At 43.9% G+C, this 18,571-nt stretch overlaps 1 protein-coding gene across 1 annotated transcript in view; it reads left to right on the top strand.

Annotated features, from left to right (window-relative positions):
- Positions 1-12,260, top strand: part of LOC308297205 (fibroblast growth factor receptor 2-like) — a gene marked incomplete at its 3' end in the record, with an annotated part of 55,801 nt that extends 43,541 nt beyond the window's left edge. Inside the window, exons 8-12 of the mRNA XM_080740621.1 lie at positions 1,044-1,188; positions 3,554-3,753; positions 5,771-5,910; positions 11,905-12,026; positions 12,154-12,260. Of these exons, the coding sequence (XP_080596747.1) occupies positions 1,044-1,188; positions 3,554-3,753; positions 5,771-5,910; positions 11,905-12,026; positions 12,154-12,260 (714 nt within the window). The remainder of the gene's footprint in view (positions 1-1,043; positions 1,189-3,553; positions 3,754-5,770; positions 5,911-11,904; positions 12,027-12,153) is intronic.
- Positions 12,261-18,571: the final 6,311 nt, after the last annotated feature.

Here is an 18,571-nt window from a genome sequence, read left to right as displayed (position 1 = left end):
CACACACACACACACACACACACACAAACTGACGGACACAAACTGACACAGCCTTTCACTTTTTCCTCTTTAGTTTCTTTCAGTTTCTTTCTCTGCCTCTCTCACTGTCTCTCTCACTGTCTCTCTCAGTTTTTGCTCTCTCTCTTTCTCTCACTGTCTTTCTGTCAGTTTTTTCCCCCTACAGTTTGTCTCTGTTTGTTCTCTCCTCTCTCTGTGTTCTTTCTCTCTCTGTCTCACTCTCTGTCTCTCTCTGTGTTCTCTCTGTCTCACTCTCTGTCTCTCTCTGTGTTCTCTCTGTCTCACTCTCTGTCTCTCTCTGTGTGTCTGTGTGTCTCTCTCTTCTTTCCCTCTTTCTGAAAAGCTGTGTCAGAGAATAGCGTGTGGTGTTGCGGTGCGGTGACCTCCATGCCTCGTCCTCCTCCCTGTGGTTGTGTGTGTGCGTGCGATGCACTGTGCATGAGTCCAGACCCGTCGGTCGGCTGGACTGGACTGTACAAAGGGGTTCTGGTGCTGTGGTGAAGGGAACCTTATGGTTTATGTTACTCTTCTGTGGTGGTATTGTCTGTTTTCTACCCCTTCGATGTTTTAGCGTTCATTTTGAGGCACTCTTTCCTGTGACTGTTTTGGCTTTGTTGGAAACTCCCCCATAATCCTTTTGCTCTAGATCGGACCGGAGCGAAGGACAACCCTTCCAGTCCTTTTTTATTTCTCTCCTGGTGTTGTGGGTCTCATTTTATTTTGTTTTACTTTTTTCCCCCCGTCCTCTCCTCTCCTCTCCTCTCCTCTCCTCTCCTCTCCTCTCCTCTCCTCTCCTCTCCTCTCCTCTCCTCTCCTCTCCTCTCCTCTCCTCTCCTCTCCTCTCCACTTTTCCGATCTCCCCCATCTTCTTCAAATATCTTCCCCCCATCTTCCACCCACTCTCACTTCTTTACCATCGCCCCTTCTCTCTCGGTCTCTCTCTCTCTCCCTCTCTCTCTCTCTTCCCCTGCTTCTTCTTCTTCTTCCACTTCTTCCTCCTCTTCCTCCTCTTCTCGTCCTCCCAGACCGCAGGTGTTAACACCACGGACAAGGAGATAGAAATGCTGTACTTGCCCAATGTAACTTTCGAGGACGCTGGGGAGTATACGTGCTTGGCTGGTAATTCTATTGGGATCTCCTATCACACTGCTTGGTTGACGGTGCTTCCAGGTATATACACTCATACTGTCCTCCCTCCCTCTGTCTCCCCGCCTCAATTCTGTAACCCGTCTCGCAATGTTTGTCTTAATGGTTTTTGGATTATGTTATTTCAATGACTTTCTATTGAGAGGGTAAGCCCTCCCCCCTTCCCGCCCTGTGGGGTCAGAGACACACACACACACACAAGCTGAAATATTATGTTACGGCCAAGAAACCAGCGCGGTCGGTCACCAGGGTAACGGAAGAGCGCAGAGCATGTCGTTTCTTTGTCGGGTGGAAACCTTGTATGTACAAAACCGTTCGTTTTGTATTTATCATTTAAAAAAATGATTTAAACTAATGAAAGTATCCGATCTATAAGCACACAACGCCTCGCATCACGAGGCGTTGTGTGATTGTAGATCGACTATTTTCACTAGTTTTGTGCGACAGTTTTGTATGATGAAGCAGGGCTCTACTTTACGAAAAAACGTACAGATTTGAAACTTGGAGATACAAGGTTTCTGCCCTACGACAGTGACGATATACCCTATAATATTATCTAGACTGGAGAGCTGTTGAGAGCTCAGGCCAGATAAAGGGGCAGATTTTTACCCCAGACTTTTGTTTTTTATTACAACCCTGAGACGGAAGTGGATTTCCTGCAGCAGCTTGTGTGTCTCCAGACTCGCAAAGTGGGGAGGTTCTCTCTCTCTCTTCCTATCTCTCTCTCCTCCTCAATGTCCTCGTTTTCGTCTCGTTCTCGCTCTCCTTTGCGGGGGGATAACGTCTTCTTCCCCCGCATTGGTTCAGAGAGACTGCATGTTCAAAGGGTTCTGTCACTCTTTTCAGTGAACCTTAGCATGTTGTGTCATTATTATTATTATTATGCATGCCTGTTTCTTCCTTATCTTCTCTTAACTCTGGCCCATTTTCCTGGCTCTGATAATTGGTTTGCTTTTTAAGATCCTTTATTTCCCCCTTGGAAATACAAGGCCCGAAAGGCAGAGTTCAACTGCTCATATCTTGTTGGCTTGGCTTTCTCAATTATCAGGGCCAAACGTCTCAACTTGTCTGTGATGAATGACTTATTGAGTTTCAACGCGTGAATGTTTGTCCATTCGATGCTCCGTCTGTGTATCCATGTGTGTCCGTTTACACGTCTGTTTTTGTCCTGTTGTTTTTTTGTCTAGTCTGTAAAGGCATTTAGCTGAATAATGGATAGAACTTAGCAGCTGTCTTTGTGAAAGTTCACCGTTCACCTGGGGCTCAGCAGATCAATGTCATTGCACAAGCCCTGGTTTAAAGTAATAAATCCTGCATTCAGTCGAGGCGTGGGCATGGTGTCGCGGGCCCTGAGTGAGATCGATGGGCATAATTACCGCTCCAACTCCTCCTGAGCCTTAAACCAACAGCCGACGTAAACACCCATTTAATGCAGTAACAAGATAATGGTCTTGTTTTGCCTCTAAACAATGAAACGTAATGATCAGAGATGAGCCTTTTCCTCTGGCAGTAATATGTATATTATTTATTCCCCCTGATGTGCTCTATGTGCCTCGGTGGCGCCTGGAAGGCTGTGGCATCTGTGTGTGCTCTGTGGTTTTTGGACCTGGGTATACAAGGCTGACAGGAGAAAGGTTCCTACATGTAGCCCCCCTCCCTACAGCCCAGCTGCCTGAATGGCTGCTTGCTTGGCTGTGCTGCACAAGGGCCTTGTTTGTGGCTTGGAATTGAAGGCCATGCATTATGGAATAGTCCACTGAGATAGGCACTGACACCCAAAAACACACACGCGCGCACGCACACATACGCGCGCGTGCACACATACACACTCAGCCCGTTTCCTTTCAGGAAGCCCAAGACACATACACCCACAAAGGACACCACTCTCACTTGTTTGTGGTCTGAAGTCAAGCGCATATTGTTCCGCCGTTTGAGCGTGCGTGCGTGTGCGTGCAGGCGCGTGTTTCTCCCAGAGTAGCGCAGAAGGCAGACATATGCAGGCTCACTAGTCTTGATAGTCTGCTGGCTCAGCCATGATTTAAGGAACCCAGAGAGTACTTAGCTCAGTATACGGGGGTGTTTGATGAAGAAGGGAATAGGGGTCTGCTGCTGGGAACAGGCTCTGATCTAAAAGCAGTTGTTTAGTCAGTCTGTCTGACTTGATTATTTTCGCTTGTGAGTCATCTCCAGAGCATCTGTCCGTCCGTGTTTGTCTATCTGAAGTCCACATATGTGTTTCATGTGCAGAGAGAGGGCGTGTGTGTGTGTGTGTGTGTGTGCGTGTTCATGTGTTTGCATCACCGCGCGCCTCCGTCACGGAGGCTTCCGCTTTGTCCCCTCCTCACCTTCTGCTTTGACCCCTCCTCCTCCTCCGCCCCCGCCCGTCCAGCCAATAAGGACGAGCCGATAACGGGCCTGACGTCGCCCGACTACGTGGAGATCGCCATCTACTGCGTGGGGGTGTTCCTGATCGCCTGCATGGTGGTGATCGTGGTGGTCTGCCGCATGAAGAACACGGCCAAGAAGCCCGACTTCGGCAACCAGCCGGCCGTCCACAAGCTCAGCAAGCAGATCCCCCTGCGCCGCCAGGTAACAGAAAGTAGATAAAGAGTTTGAAAAGGCATCTAACACAACCTAGAGGAGCAAAACACACATACATTGAGAGTTGTTGTACTCTTTAGACCACTGGTTCCCCAAACACTGGGTCGCAGACCAGTTTTTATGGGTCACGACTCGAATAAGAATCCCATTTTATTTTCCTACATTTTTAATTTAAAAAAATGCAATATATATATATATATGCATTTAAAAAAAAACAATAAACAATCTAAGAAATTCAATACATATATAATAATATAATACAAAAATATATAATTAAGAAGTTGTGAAACTAGCAGATCTACAAGCACAGAGCGCGTCGCTTCACGCCCCGTTGGGAGCTTGTAGATTTGGGTCCCCGGGCAAGCGTCTAATCTCTCTTTCGGGTCTCAACCTGAAAGGTTTTGGAACCACTGCTTATAGACCAGTGTTTCTCAAGCCCCTGGGACTCCCCTCAAGGACCCCGGGATGTCCAAAGACCCCAACTTTGAGAACCTCTGCTTTAGATATGACTCGAAAGGTTCCATTTGTACCCTCTCAGAATTAAATTAACTCGCATTTGGTAAAAAAAATAAGGTAATAATAAGGAAACCTCACGTTGTACAAAGCACCGTACTGTGTCGCTTTAGGGAATATATTTCAACTGGGAATAATAGTTGGTAAATGATCACTTTGTGCTGAGGTCTTATGCAGTGTAGTGCGGAATTTAATTAAAGCGTCTTTTAAAGAGGTGTTCCTTCTAGTGCTTCTAAAGCTAGCGGTTTAGCGACGGGCCTTGTTTCCAAAAGCACTGCTTCAGTTTTGGAGTGAACGAGTGCTGCACCGCTTCCAGAGTTTTCCAGAGTGTGTGTGTGTGTGTGTGTGTGAGCTATGAGTTTTTTTTCCCCTGAAGGGAAACCAACACTCCAAAAGGTAAAAAAAAAAGTGTTGGATTACATTCCACAGAGAGAGACGGATTCCAGTACCGAGGTAAGGTTAGGGTGGAGAGCCTCTGGGACCGTGCTCAGTGCTCAGCACGGTTGCTCATTTCTTAATGATTGCTGAAATGTAAGCTATAATATAATATAGCGCCGGGAGAAAGATTCATCTGCATAATATTAAAAAGCGCCAAAGGCATGGAAATGATTTTGTGGCATATTTCTCGCTCATGCATGTGAACTCCCTGGGCGTGCCAACATTGGTAATTTTAACTTTCTTATAAATTAATTTCATGTTTTTTTTGCATCTGAGCTACAGATGTGTGACCCAACTTTTTTTTTAAAGCAGTGATCTTTTTTTCCATCGCCCTACACCAGGGGTTCCCAAACCTTTTCGTCTCAGGGCACCCCATAAGTATTTGTTTTAATCGGAGTGCACCCCTCCATTATAATTTTCACTCCCAGCACTTTATATTTATGGCATATCGTCGTTGTCGGATGGAAACCTTGTATGTCCAAAACCGTTCATTTTGTATTCATCATCTAAAAAATGTACTAAACTAGTGAAAACAGCAGATCTACAAGCACACAACGCCTCGCATCGCGAGGCGTTGTGTGCTTGTAGATCGGCTGTTTTCACTAGTTTTGTGCGACAGCTTTGCTTTAACAAAAGACGTACACATTTGAAACTTGGAGAGGTTTCTGCCCGACAGTGACGATATTCTAGTGATTATGTTGTGAGGAAAACGTTGAGATAACAGCCATTTTGGTTAGAACTGACTGAAAATAACTTAGTACTTCAAGTTTAAAATGATGCAAAATATTTTTTCAAGTGTCCAAATGAATTCCAAATATTATCAAATCATCTCGCGGCACCCCTGGACTGCTGTCGCGGCACCCCAGGGTGCCCCGTCACCCACTTTGTAAACCCCTGCCCTACACTCCGTCGAACGCACACTTTTCAACCAGCATTACACCACGCTCTTAAATGCGACATCACACGCCCTTCTCCTCTAGCAGTGCCTTTTCTTACTCTAGTCCCAGCTGAACCCAGACCGTGGTGATCAGCCATGTCTCTCTCAACCCTGCAGGTGTCGGCCGACTCCAGCTCCTCCATGAACTCCAGCACGCCGCTGGTCCGCATCACCACGCGGCGGAGCTCCGCCCACGACGACCCCATCCCGGAGTACGACCTGCCCGAGGACCCCCGCTGGGAGTTCTCCAGGGACAGGTGAGAGAGAAAGAGAGGGGCATGGCCACAATATGAAACCACTTGGAACCCCTACATGTTTTCGTCCGTGCGGCGTGCGCATGGAAAATCTAAAATAGGGCCCCTTATGTGTGGTAATGTCCTGTTTTATACCATTACTACAGTGGTTCTCAAACGATTAGCTTAATGTCCATTTTTTTCTCACTCAATGGTAAATAATCCAACATACAAAGAGGCGAACATTGTGAAAATAGCCGATCTACAAGCTCACAACGCCTCGCAGTGCGAGGCGTTGTGAGCTTCTAGTTTGGCTATGTTCACAATATTTCTCTATGGAACCAAGTAACGCTAAATGTAATACCTACAATTCCAAGTGCCTGTCAGGGTGGGGGTCCCCAGTTCAATTATGTTTATTTTGGGGATCACGGCCTAAAAAGGTTTGAGAACCACTGAATTACTACTATCTCTGGTCACACACACACACACACACACACACACACACACACACACACACACACACACACACACACACACACACACACACACACACACACACACACACACACACACACACACACACACTACCCGACTGGGTGCAACTCCACTCAGAGGCTCTGCACATACTATCTCCCAGATACTATATATGTGTGGTAATGTGCCGTGTTACACCCATTACTACTATCTCTGCTTAACAGAGTGCATTACAGTAGCTGATAAGTAGCCAGATTACTACACAATGACCACCTGACCTGGCTGATTGTATCAGCACCTGCGGGAGCGATCAGATAACCACCGTCCTGGTGTGAAGTGTGCACACTAAACTAATGATTGCTTTATTGCCAAACATCTTTGTAATCTTTGTTATTGTATTGCACTGTTTTTGGAGCTGTGTGAAACACAGGCTCCCTATACGTGGCTGTGTGGGTCTGTGTGTGTGTCTGTCTGTCTGTCTGTGTGTGTGTGTGTCTGTGTGTATGTAGCCTGAACTTCCTAAACTTCGGCACGCCACTAGTCCCACAGTTTTGCCACCAAACACTCGCGCCATATGTCAAATCGACCGGCTTACTCGGGAATCGTGGGCTATTACTTTTCTAAGAGAAAGGTTCTATAGTTTAATTGATATTAATTAATTAGTGAATTAATTTTCCCCATTGACTTAGAATGGGAATCGCAAAAACTCACATTCAATTATTTGTCTCTCGCAAACCACAGGGGCTACAGTTTCAAGACTTGGAGAGGAGGTTCATAATGATTTCAAGGATTAAATAAAAAATAATTGTGTCATTTGGCCTCATGGTGGCGCTATAACACCCCACTTTCCGTTTTGGCCTGTAACTCTTGAACCGTAGGTCGGAAAATTAAAAATATTTTTTCCCTGGATTCCTTGGGTCATGAGGCATCTCCCCATATAGGCCACGCCCATTTGCGCCATGATAGATTTTCCGCCATCTTGAATTTTCTCCAAAACACACTTTTTGCTCCTTTTCCTACATATTTTCTTCAAATGTCACAAAAATCGGTACACATGATCCACACACACACACACACACACACACACACACACACACACACACACACACACACACACACACACACACACACACACACAGCTCCACTTCACACGGGTGTGATTTTTCATTAAGTGCATGCGTTCTCAGTTTGACGCCTCCTTGCGTCATTTTCCCGATCTGTGTGCGTTCTCGCTGTGTGTATGTGGTTGCTCTATCTGGGAGAAGTGTGAACCATTAAACAGTTACAATGGACAGTTTGCTACACCAGGTAGTAGTAGATACTAGTGAATACTGACTTTGTTGGTCTTGATAAGCAAAAGTGATTCCTTTCTTGGTTGCTTTAGCACAGGGGTCTTGCAACGCTTTCAGGCCAAGGATCCCTTAGCTGAGAGAGAGATGAAGTAGGGACCCCCACAACCTTTTTGTAGATTCCATATGTAGTTTCATCGTTTGACAGCACAATCATCAGTGTATTTTGGAATCATGTCAAATAATGATTTCAGATATTTAAGCACTTGAACCGTCAGTACTTAATAAACTTGACCTTTCAGTCTGCTCTTTTTCCCCTCTACACCAAACCTCTTTCCGGAAATAGCCGATCTACAAGCTCACAATGCCTCGAGCTGCAAGGCATGGTGAGCTGGTAGATGTGCTATTTTTGGCTAAAAAAGGTTTCTATCACACAAAGTTTTGGAGGACCCCCTGTAGTCACTCTGAGGACCCCCTAGGGGTCCCAGACCCCCTGTTGAAGACCCCTGCTTTAGCAGACTGGCACTCAACCTCTGTCCTGTCTCATCATTATACACACACACACACACACACACACACACACACACACACACACACACACACACACACACACACGCAGGGGTGTGTGTATCACTGCTGGTAACAGACGAAGACGTGATAATTAGTGGTTAGAGGAAGAGCGTTTGAACGATGGCTCCTTTAATCTGCCTGTTTGGACGACGGGGCGTTTGCTCACTTTCATACCAGAGGAATTAGCATCGCTGAGGTTTGAGTTGAGTCATAGCTGCTGTGGTCAGCGGTAAAACTTTAGGTTGGATTTAATGGGCCAGCTATGGCTTAAGTTGTTTACTACTTTCTCTGAGGCCTCGAGGAGTTGGGAAATAAATTTGAAGGAGAAAAGAAGAAGAAAAAAAAAAGCTAAACTAATCGACAATAGGGATTAAAAAGCAACCTCCCACTTGTCACTGGCAATAATTTATGACGTATTGTTGTTATGCTGTGGATTCTTAATGTGCATGCTGAATCGGAATAACACGGCAATGAATCTAATGACAGCTAGACGTTTAGATTTTATTTGATGTGACTGAAAGGAGATATTTGTTTGTCTGAAACCAAATGATTGGGGAATGTTTTTCTTTTGTGCTGAATGTGGCTCTGTGTGCTTCTCTCTCTCTCTCTCTCGCTCTCTCTCTCTCTGTCTCTCTGTCTCTCTGTCTCTCTGTCTCTCTGTCTCTCTGTCTCTCTCTCTCTCTCTCTTGGTCTCTTGGTCTCTGTCCATCCGCGTTCCTCGACTGTCATTCTAGTGTTGCGCTGGAATCGCGGGGAGGGAGCTTGGCGGAGGAATGCTAATGTTTGTGGTCACATGGAGGAAAAATAATATTGATTATGTATGGTCCGATGGGTAGAATGGACGCCATTGAGAGAGCGGCGGGGGGTGAGGGGTGTGTGCTGCGGACAGATAGGGGATTGTGTTACTGGCGATAGAGTAGAGAGAGAGAGAGAGAGAGAGAGAGTGCTGGCCTCAGGCACCCGGGTTCACGGCTATAGCAGCACCAGTGTTTACACAGCCGGGACACTTGGGCTGCTGGGGGGGGGGGGCGGGGCGGGGCCCTGCACATGTCAATCAAACAGCCCAGCAGCCTAGAGCAACTGCTGGGTCAGGAGGTCAGGGAGGTGTGCCTTTTGATGAATGGTGGGTTGAGAATGCGTGTCTTCAGTGTGTTCCATGCAACGCCTCACGCTATGTGTCACGACTCGGACGAGACATACTGTACAGTACACCAGGGGTCTTCAACAAGGGGTCAGGGACCCTTAGGGGGTCCTCAGAGTTACTACAAGGGGTCCTCCAAAACTTCCAATCCTTTTTATATTAACCACTTGAACCCTAGTGTCCATATTCTGAGAACTTTAGCCAAAAATAGCCGAGGCGAGCTTGTATATCGGCTATTTTCTGCGAAGAGGTTTGGTGTAGAGGGGGGAAAGAGCAGGGTGAAATGTAAAGTTTATTAAAGGTATATTCAGTGATTGTATTTCAATTTTCCATTCATTCTCCTCACTAGAATGTGTGCTGACCATATAAGGACTTCCACCATGGCCTGTGTTACGAGCATAGCTAGATTCGGTTTTCAGAGGTGGCCAGCCAGTCCTCGACCAATCAGGGTAGAGTATGGCCATAGTTATGTTATGATGTTTAGTTATGATGGTCAAAATAAAAGTTTTGAGAACCACAGTCGCTCTGAATTAAGAACGCCTGCTAAATGCCTAGATTGTAAACCTCTGAACTCATAAAATGCCACAGTCTGGTAGTAAATCAGTATCATACATATCCTGAAGCTGGAGACGCAGGCCTACCGATATTCAGTGATTGGGTCTAATGATCAAAACGAGAACATTATAATGGTGTAAAAAATCAATAAAAAACTAAACATTTCCACGCTGTAAGGCCAGTAAGGGACAAGATGACCCCCGGCCACTTTCATTATCACTGAATACATCTTTAAGTATTGATGGTTCAAGTGGTTAAATATCTGAACACATAAATGTACATGAATCCAAAATACACTGATGTGCTGTCAAACAATGAAACTATGGAATCTATGAAAAGGTTGTGGGGGTCCTTGCTTCATCTCTCTCTCTCAACTAAGGGGTCCTTGGCCTGAAAACATTGAAGACCCCTGCTGTACACAGTGGTTATCAAACTTTTTCATGTCAAGGACCCCCCAAATTGATGCTTATTAGCCCACGGACCCCCAGTAAAAAAAAGTTATGGTAGGGAGCCCCATAAGAGAAGATTTTTACGTCTCTAGCAGTGATTCTCAACCATTTTAATTTCAAGGACCCCCAGTTTGACATTCATTAGGCAATTTAGGCTACGGACCCCCATTTAATTTCCATCTCTGGGACCCCAATTTATGTTGTAAAATCAATTTTAAGTTGAGCCCGAGAGTGTACAAATGGAACCAAATGAGCCTGTTAGGGTCCATTTGGTTCCATTTGTACACTCTCAAGAGTTACATACCCCTAAGGGTCCATTTGCTTGAACTCCCTCAAGGACCCCTGGGGGTCCCCCAACCCCACTTTGAGAACCACCGCTGTCATAGACTGTATAGTGCAGCTGTCACGGTGAACCCGCGTTTTTTCCTCAAACACTCTTATCATCGATTGATAATGAGAAACTGCCACAAAGATCACCTTTAAAAAAAAAACAACATGTAGAATCACCAGATCCGGTGACATGACTTCCACTTGTATGGCACACGTTAAAAGGCAGCTTTCCCATCCTTCAGTGGCTAATGTGTCAGGACTTAGCTAAAGCCCTGTGTAATGACTTGTAAAGAGTGTATATCGAACATGCCAAGGCAGGGTAAACAGTTTAGAGACAAGTGCCTCTCTCTCACTTTATCAGGTGATTATGGCTCTGTTCCCCCACCTTTTCCTACCTACCGCCCTGGCACGGCTTGCCGTTGCCGCGCCAGTAAAGCACTCAAACACTGACACAATCTGATTGAAATTGGAGGTGGGGGGGGAGGGGGGGCAGGGGTGTGAAAGAAATTCAGTGTGGTTGGAAGAAAGAAGTGGGTAAAGGGAGACAGGGATGTATGTTAGTAGACTGGCCTGGTGCTGTGGTTTTAGTCTCTATTTCGGTCGTTCTTTCTGCCCTGCTTTTTCTCCCTCGCTTTGCTGCTATCCCTTTATCCCTACATCTCTTGCTAAAACAGAACTGTAAGTCAATCCCCGATCAGTTGATGTTTAGCACGCATGCACACGAGCGTGCACACGTGTGTGTGTGTGTGTGTGTGTGTGTGTGTGTGTGTGTGTGTGTGTGTGTGTGTGTGTGTGTGTGTGTGTGTGTGTTTTTGTCCCACTGCACATTAAGATTTCCCTTGATGTCACAATTCAATTCAATTCAATTCAATTCAATTCAATTCAATTCAATTCAATTCAATTGGCTTTATTGGCATGAGAAAACATACGTTTACATTACCAAAGCAGAAGTGTACACTTCATAAATACAATACAATACAATACAATTCAATCATAATATAATCGTAATACAATATGCACAATTGAAGGGAGTGAAACAGTTTTGTGTTTGTATCGAGGTTACTCAATGCAGGACTATATACAGAATGATTAGTAGTCTTTCAGGTGGTTGTGTTCCTTTTGATATCCTTCTCCTATACTATCACAGCAGCTCACGAATCTTGCTGCTGTGTTTGTACTCACCCTGTGCCATCTGTCTTGTGACCCCCAGACTGACCCTGGGCAAGCCTCTGGGCGAGGGCTGCTTTGGCCAGGTGGTGATGGCGGAGGCACTGGGCATCGATAAGGACAAGCCCAAGGAGGCCGTAACGGTCGCCGTCAAGATGCTCAAAGGTAAGTAAGCGTGTTCCATTCACCAGCAGAGTGTAACGGGATCCTCATGACACCTTGACACACTGCCCCGACAGGCTGGCACAAGAAAGAATGAAGTGTATAACGGCTAACCCGTTTTTACCAACAGGGTCACGGGGTTTGGGGTTTTTTGATGACCTACATTGTTCCCCCATCAGCCGTCTACACAAGTTAAAGATTTCAGGTATATGTAAGTCAAGGAAAAATAAGGAATAAGTACTCACATGTTTTACTTCCGTAAAAAGTATCATTGCTGCAATGTAGAAATGCTCTGTTACAGGTAAAAGTCTGTAATTCTAAATGTATTTGAGTAAAAGTACAATAGTATTGCTATGAGAATGTACTTAAAGTACCAAAAGTATAAAGTACTCATTATGCAGAATGTCCCATTTCAAGTTTTCAAACGTATAAACATATTTTGAAAATAGCAGATCTACAAGCTCACAGAGCTTCTAGATCGGCTATTTTCAAATGGCCAAAATGTATATAGTTTGAAGTTGTTAGTGTGTATGTTGTAATAATAATCTAAATCTACAAAGTAACTAGTAACTAACCTGTTCAAATGAATGTAGTGGAGAGAAAGTGCAATATTTGGATTGGCGATGTAGTGCAGTAGAAGCAAAAGTATTGGAAATTGGAAATATTCATGTAAATATTCTTCAAAATTGTAGTTAAGTACAGTACTTAAGTAAATTAGTACTTAGTCACTTTACACCACTGGTAATATCAAGTGCATCAAGTAGTATATTGTGTGAATGGCATGAGCCCCCTGTCCACAAAATGGACCTATAGGATGGCCGCAATCCCTCTACCAATGAGGGACAAGCAAAAAGGGCCAAGGCGGAGCCTGAGGCTGTCCTGGTTACTGGTTATTATTGAAGTTTGCTGACTGACGGCTGGGGAGGGTGGAAGGGCTGTGTATGTGTATGGGGGGGAGGGGGAGGCACATACCTGTCCTCTTAGCAGCAGCTGGCTAATACTCAGTCAGCACCTGCACAAAGAGCTGCAGTCACTAGCAGCACTGTTGTCATTAATAAAGAGCTGAGGGGGTGCGGTTGTGACATCCCTTATAAGCACTGGTTCACAAACCAGTGCGTTGCGAGCTTGTAGATCTGCTATTTTCACTACAGTAGGCCTACTTCTAAATATTTGTGTTCTGATTTATGGAATTTCTTAGATTTTTTTCTTTGATTTCTTCATGATATTACTGAAAAAAATCATTTTTTTTTTTTGTTATCAATTATTTTTATTTTCCATAATCAAAAGAAAAATGCAATTAACATACAAACAACACAAACAATAGCTAAACAAGAAAAGGAAAAGAAGACCCACCCACCCCCTTTCCCCGGACCAACACGGAATGTACAATAGTGCATGCCTGTGCTAGGCTGTTACCACTATATAGTGATTTCTTGAATCATAGCCTTAAGCTTATCTGCAATGTCCGACCACATATTAATGTTTTCTTCTTTTGCTCCGTGTAACCTTGCTATCGACTGCTCTAAATATACTATATCTAGAAAGGTTAAGGCCCACTGGCGAAACGTTAACGTATGAGGAGGTTTCCACCGCGTAGCTACCATCTTCTTCGCCGCCGTTAATCCAGCAAAGAAGATGCGCTTGCGTATATTGTTTAGTTGCAACTGTGAGACGTCATTTAATAAAAATAAAGAAGGAGAAGATATGATATTGATACTAAAAATAGTTGAAAGTTTTGAGGCAACCATATTCCAGAATGACGACACATTTGGGCATTCCCAAACCATGTGAAGGAAGGTACCAATACTATTTGAGGCGCAGAGAGTGCAGTTGGGATTATTCAAAATCCTCATAGCACATAGTCTGCGAGGAGTTAAATAAGTCCGATGAACAAAATTTAAATGAATTTGTTGATGGTCTGGATTTCTAGAAGATAGCCTAATGTTAGACCATACTGTGTCCCAACAAAAGTCAGGGTCCAAATTTGGTACATCATTCCTCCAAACAGTATCAACAGATAGGGGCCCATAACTACAGTCTAATAAAAAAACCATATAGGGTGGAAACCAAACCTCTTGTTCTGTTACCATCACAGATAAACTCATGGAAGGGGTGCAATCTAAGGGGAGCTTGCCATGGGACCCCGTAGGTCCTCATGGACGTTCTCAGTTGGAAGTAGAAAATAAGGGTATTTCCAGGCAGATTGAAGATGTCACACAAATCTCGAAAAGGTCGTAAACCATTTCTATCAAATAAGTCCCCTAATGTACGAATCCCCTTAGCCCTCCACCTTGGAAAGCGAATGGGGCGATCCTCGATTAAAAGTCTTTGATTATTGAACACTGGGGAAAATAAGTTCCATTTACAATCAATCTTACACATCTTTTCAGCTGCCCTCCATACTGCCACTAAATGAGAAATGATAGGTCCAAAGCGAACTTTGCATTGATGTGTAGTTATGTTTGAATAGATAAGATCTCTTAATTCAACAGGCTGCACTAAACTCTCCTCAAGCTCTCTCCAAGAAACCTTATTTGCTGGGTTAAACCAATTTAAAAGGGGGCGGAGCGTGAAGGCCCAATAATAAAATTTAAAGTTGGGCAATGAAAGGCCGCCATCATCTCTAGCACGTTGTAATAGAGAAAGTTTAAGACGAGGGCGTTTCCCTTTCCACACAAACTTAGATATCGAAGAGTGAAGCTTATTCCAGTATTGCGGCGGTGGTGGCAAAGGGAGCATAGAGCTTACAAAGTTAACCCTAGGAAGAACATTCATCTTTATGATTGAAACTCGAGCTTGGAGAGAGTTGGGCAAAGATGACCATCTATCTAAATCAAGACAAATCTTATTTAGAGTGTCACCATAGTTGTTCTTAACAATAGCCTGAAGAGAGGGGAAAATATCTATGCCAAGATATTTGAATTGGCTTACTACTGGGATTATGGGCGGCAGGATAGCAGATCTCATCTGATCATTTAGAGGTAGAAGGGCTGACTTTGTCCAATTAATTTTGTAGCCGGAAATGGAACTGAACTGATCAAAAATTTGAAGGACGTGAGTAATTGACTGTGGTGCATTCTCAATGAACAGTAGAATATCATCAGCATATAGGGAAATGCGATGCTGTGTGTTGTTAATCGAAACAGGAGTAATATCTGCAGACTGACGCACTGTCTGAGCCAAGGGTTCGAGTGAAAGTGCGAAAAGGAGAGGACTAAGGGGACAACCCTGCCTTGAAGATCTGCCAATCGTGAATAGCGGCGAACAGATCTTACCGGTTAGGACCATCGCTGACGGATTAGAATAAAGTACTTTAACAAAATGTATGAATGAAGCACCAAATCCCATTTTATCTAGTACAGCCCACAGGTAAGACCATTCCAGACGATCAAATGCTTTCAACGCATCGAGCGACAACACTGCGGCGGGGGTCCTCAGCTCCTTAGCCCTATCGATGATATGCAATAGTCGTCTAGCATTATCAGAGGCTAGTCTAGTTCCTATGAAACCTGTCTGATCACAGTGTACTAAGGTGGTCATAAAACCCTGCAAGCGACGCGCAAGCACCTTAGCAAAAACTTTTAGATCAGAATTCAAAAGTGAAAGCGGTCTATAGCTTGCGCAATCTGTGGGATCCTTGTTCTTCTTCAACAATAATGATATAATAGCTACATTCACATCCCTGGAGAAAGAGCCACTTTCAATTGCATATCGAAACATGTCTAGCATCAGCTGACCTAGATCTTCCCAAAAGATGGCATAAAGTTCAGGGGGTATCCCATCCAAACCAGGCGACTTGCCCCTACGCATTGCGAGCACAGCTTCCTGTAATTCCGCCAGATGGAGCGGTCTATCTAAGGCTTCCGCATCCGCCTCGCTAAGGGTTGGTAACTGTATGTTGGATAAAAAATCATTGCATACTGCATCATCGTGAATGACCTCGGAGGTGTAGAGCTCATCATAAAAAGCACGAAACGTGGCATTGACCTCTTTGGGTTCTGTAACCATGGCTCCCGTTGTTGATTTGACACTAACAATATCAGCAAAATGCTCATTGGATCTAAGACGTAAAGCCAGTAAGTGACTGGGTCTTGCACTATTAAAATAGTAGTTTTGCCTTGTGCGTTTCATTTGAAATTCTGAGCGGCGCTTGAGAATGGAGTTAATTTCTTTCTTAACTAGCTCTCTCTGGGTTGCTGTACTAACATCAAAGTTATTTTGGAGAGAATTATCCAAAGTAGAAAACCGAGATTCCAATTCCACCAGTTTGGCTGACCTTAATTTTCTCTGAGTGGACGCATAGAGGGTTGTATTACTCCTGATAAAGCCTTTAATTGCATCCCAAAGAATTCTGGGATCCTCAACTGAGCCTGTATTGATATTTATAAATTCGCGCAAACCAGTTTGAAACTGAGCTACAAATGCCGCATCGCGCAGCAGTGTGGTGTTAAACCGCCATCTAGGAGCTCTATCTATAACCTGTTTCAGTGAAGCAACACACAGCACCGCCTTGTGATCCGAGAGTGACATTGGGAGCAACTCTACCTTGGCAATTTTATGAAACAAGCTAACAGGGGCAAAAACGTAATCGATCCTAGAGAATGAAGCATGCCTACCCGACAGAAAAGAAAAATCTCTAACCGTTGGGTTCATTAAACGCCAGATGTCGAGTAAGCCAGTTGAGTTTGCCCAAGCACGTAGTTCTGCAGACGCTAGTGCTTGTTCTCTGCTTTCTACCCCAGTGGATCTATCTAGGTTATGTTGCCATGTTGCATTGAAGTCAGCACCAACAATGATTTTGAAATCCGTCAGTTCCAATAAGGTTTTAGTTAGTAATTTGTAAAACTCTTTGTCTAAAACATTTGGAGCATACACAGAGACTAGTGCTAGCATTTTACCCTCCAAGCGGATTTTAGCAACAGCTATCCTCCCGTCACTGTCAGACCAATCACCCAAAAAATCCAACCTAAGGTTACGTCTAGCCAATATGGCTACTCCCTTGGTTTTGGAAGAAGCAGCTGAAAAGGCTAAAACACGATAATGTTTATTAGCCAATCGGTTGGAATGCTCTTTTAAAAGATGAGACTCCTGTATAAATGCAAAGTCAATTGATTTAGATCGCAAAACCCCCAAAATGCTGGTTCGCTTATGCGGTATATTCGCTCCCCTTACATTGAAACTTAGAAATTTATATTCTGTCATAATTGTGGTTCAAACCATACGCACAGCAAGCACAGTAGAACATTTTAGAATTTCCTAGTTGGTCCCTCACAACAAACCTTCCCCACAGAAAAACAAAACAACCCCAAAAGGAACAGAAAGGAAAAAGCAACATCAAACGAACATAAAAAAACACATAACATTGAAGCTTGAGGGGGAAAACCCCATTAGCATCAGAGTGCACAAAAACAGTTCCCCACCCCATCAACCTATTAGTCAACCTTCATTTCACTCTGTCAGAGAGTGCAAACAAGTAACTGCCCAAAAGTAACCATACATTGCCCTCTGGTGATTATGTAAATATATAACAGATCACCAAAGTAAAAACAACAACAACAAAAAAGTGCCTTCTTGTGGCTGAATAGCTCTCAAACATTCCATCCGCTCAAATTATGATCAATCTCCCCACTTCATATCACTTAAATAAATGAGAATGGTATGTTAACATTTCTAGTAAAGAAGGGGGAGAGAAAAAAGAAAAGAATAAAGGGGAAAAAAAATGAGGGGACTATAACAACTGTAATAATAATAATCAGTCCAGCATTAGGCCCACCTAGAATGTGATAAAGCCCTATAAGCCACGTTAATGCAAATAACCAAACACTTGTGACAGATAAGTGGAAATAAGGCTGTCACCACGACAAGGCACTAATATAATATTAATAATAAAAATAAATAAAAAGGAAATCAGTGTATATGATATAAAAAATATATGCACTTATATATGTAGTTAGAAATAGAAATTAAAAGCACATCCGGGGGGCCATATGCAGCAAAGCACACACAGTGTTAATGCATACTGCGCCACATACAGCCCCCCCCATGCATCCATGTATACAAACCACAATTACTAATTAGAAGGGGGAAAAAAAGAAAGAAAAGAAAAGTCTGTATACATAAGTATTTACATAAAACACAGTTATGTATGATCAGGAAACCATATACAACACAGCACACATAATGCATACTGCGCCATATACAGCTCCCTGTACATGCCCAAAAGGCCAGTGCAAACTTAGATAAATGTCAATCATATTAGTTAAGTCTGTTTCCGTCTTAAACAGTAAACTACCATACTTCAAACAGTGAACCTACCCAATCACGACTACAAAATAAATATCCCAATACAGAGCTCCCCTCTCCCCCCATCAAGAAATTAACATTTTAGAAGACACCAAGTAAAGTAGGTAAATAACTACCCCCCCCCCCCCCCCCCCCCCCCCCAGACAGCGGATCCACAAGCACGTAGAGCCAACGCGCCACGAGATCGTACATCCGCCAGCTATTGAGATTAGAAAAAAAAAAGGAAAAAAAAGAACGAGTCAATG

The sequence above is a fragment of the Nannobrachium achirus genome (genome assembly GCF_963921795.1).
Source record: "Nannobrachium achirus genome assembly, chromosome: 13".
NCBI lineage: Eukaryota > Metazoa > Chordata > Actinopteri > Myctophiformes > Myctophidae > Nannobrachium > Nannobrachium achirus.
This window is presented reverse-complemented; position numbering and strand designations above follow the sequence as displayed.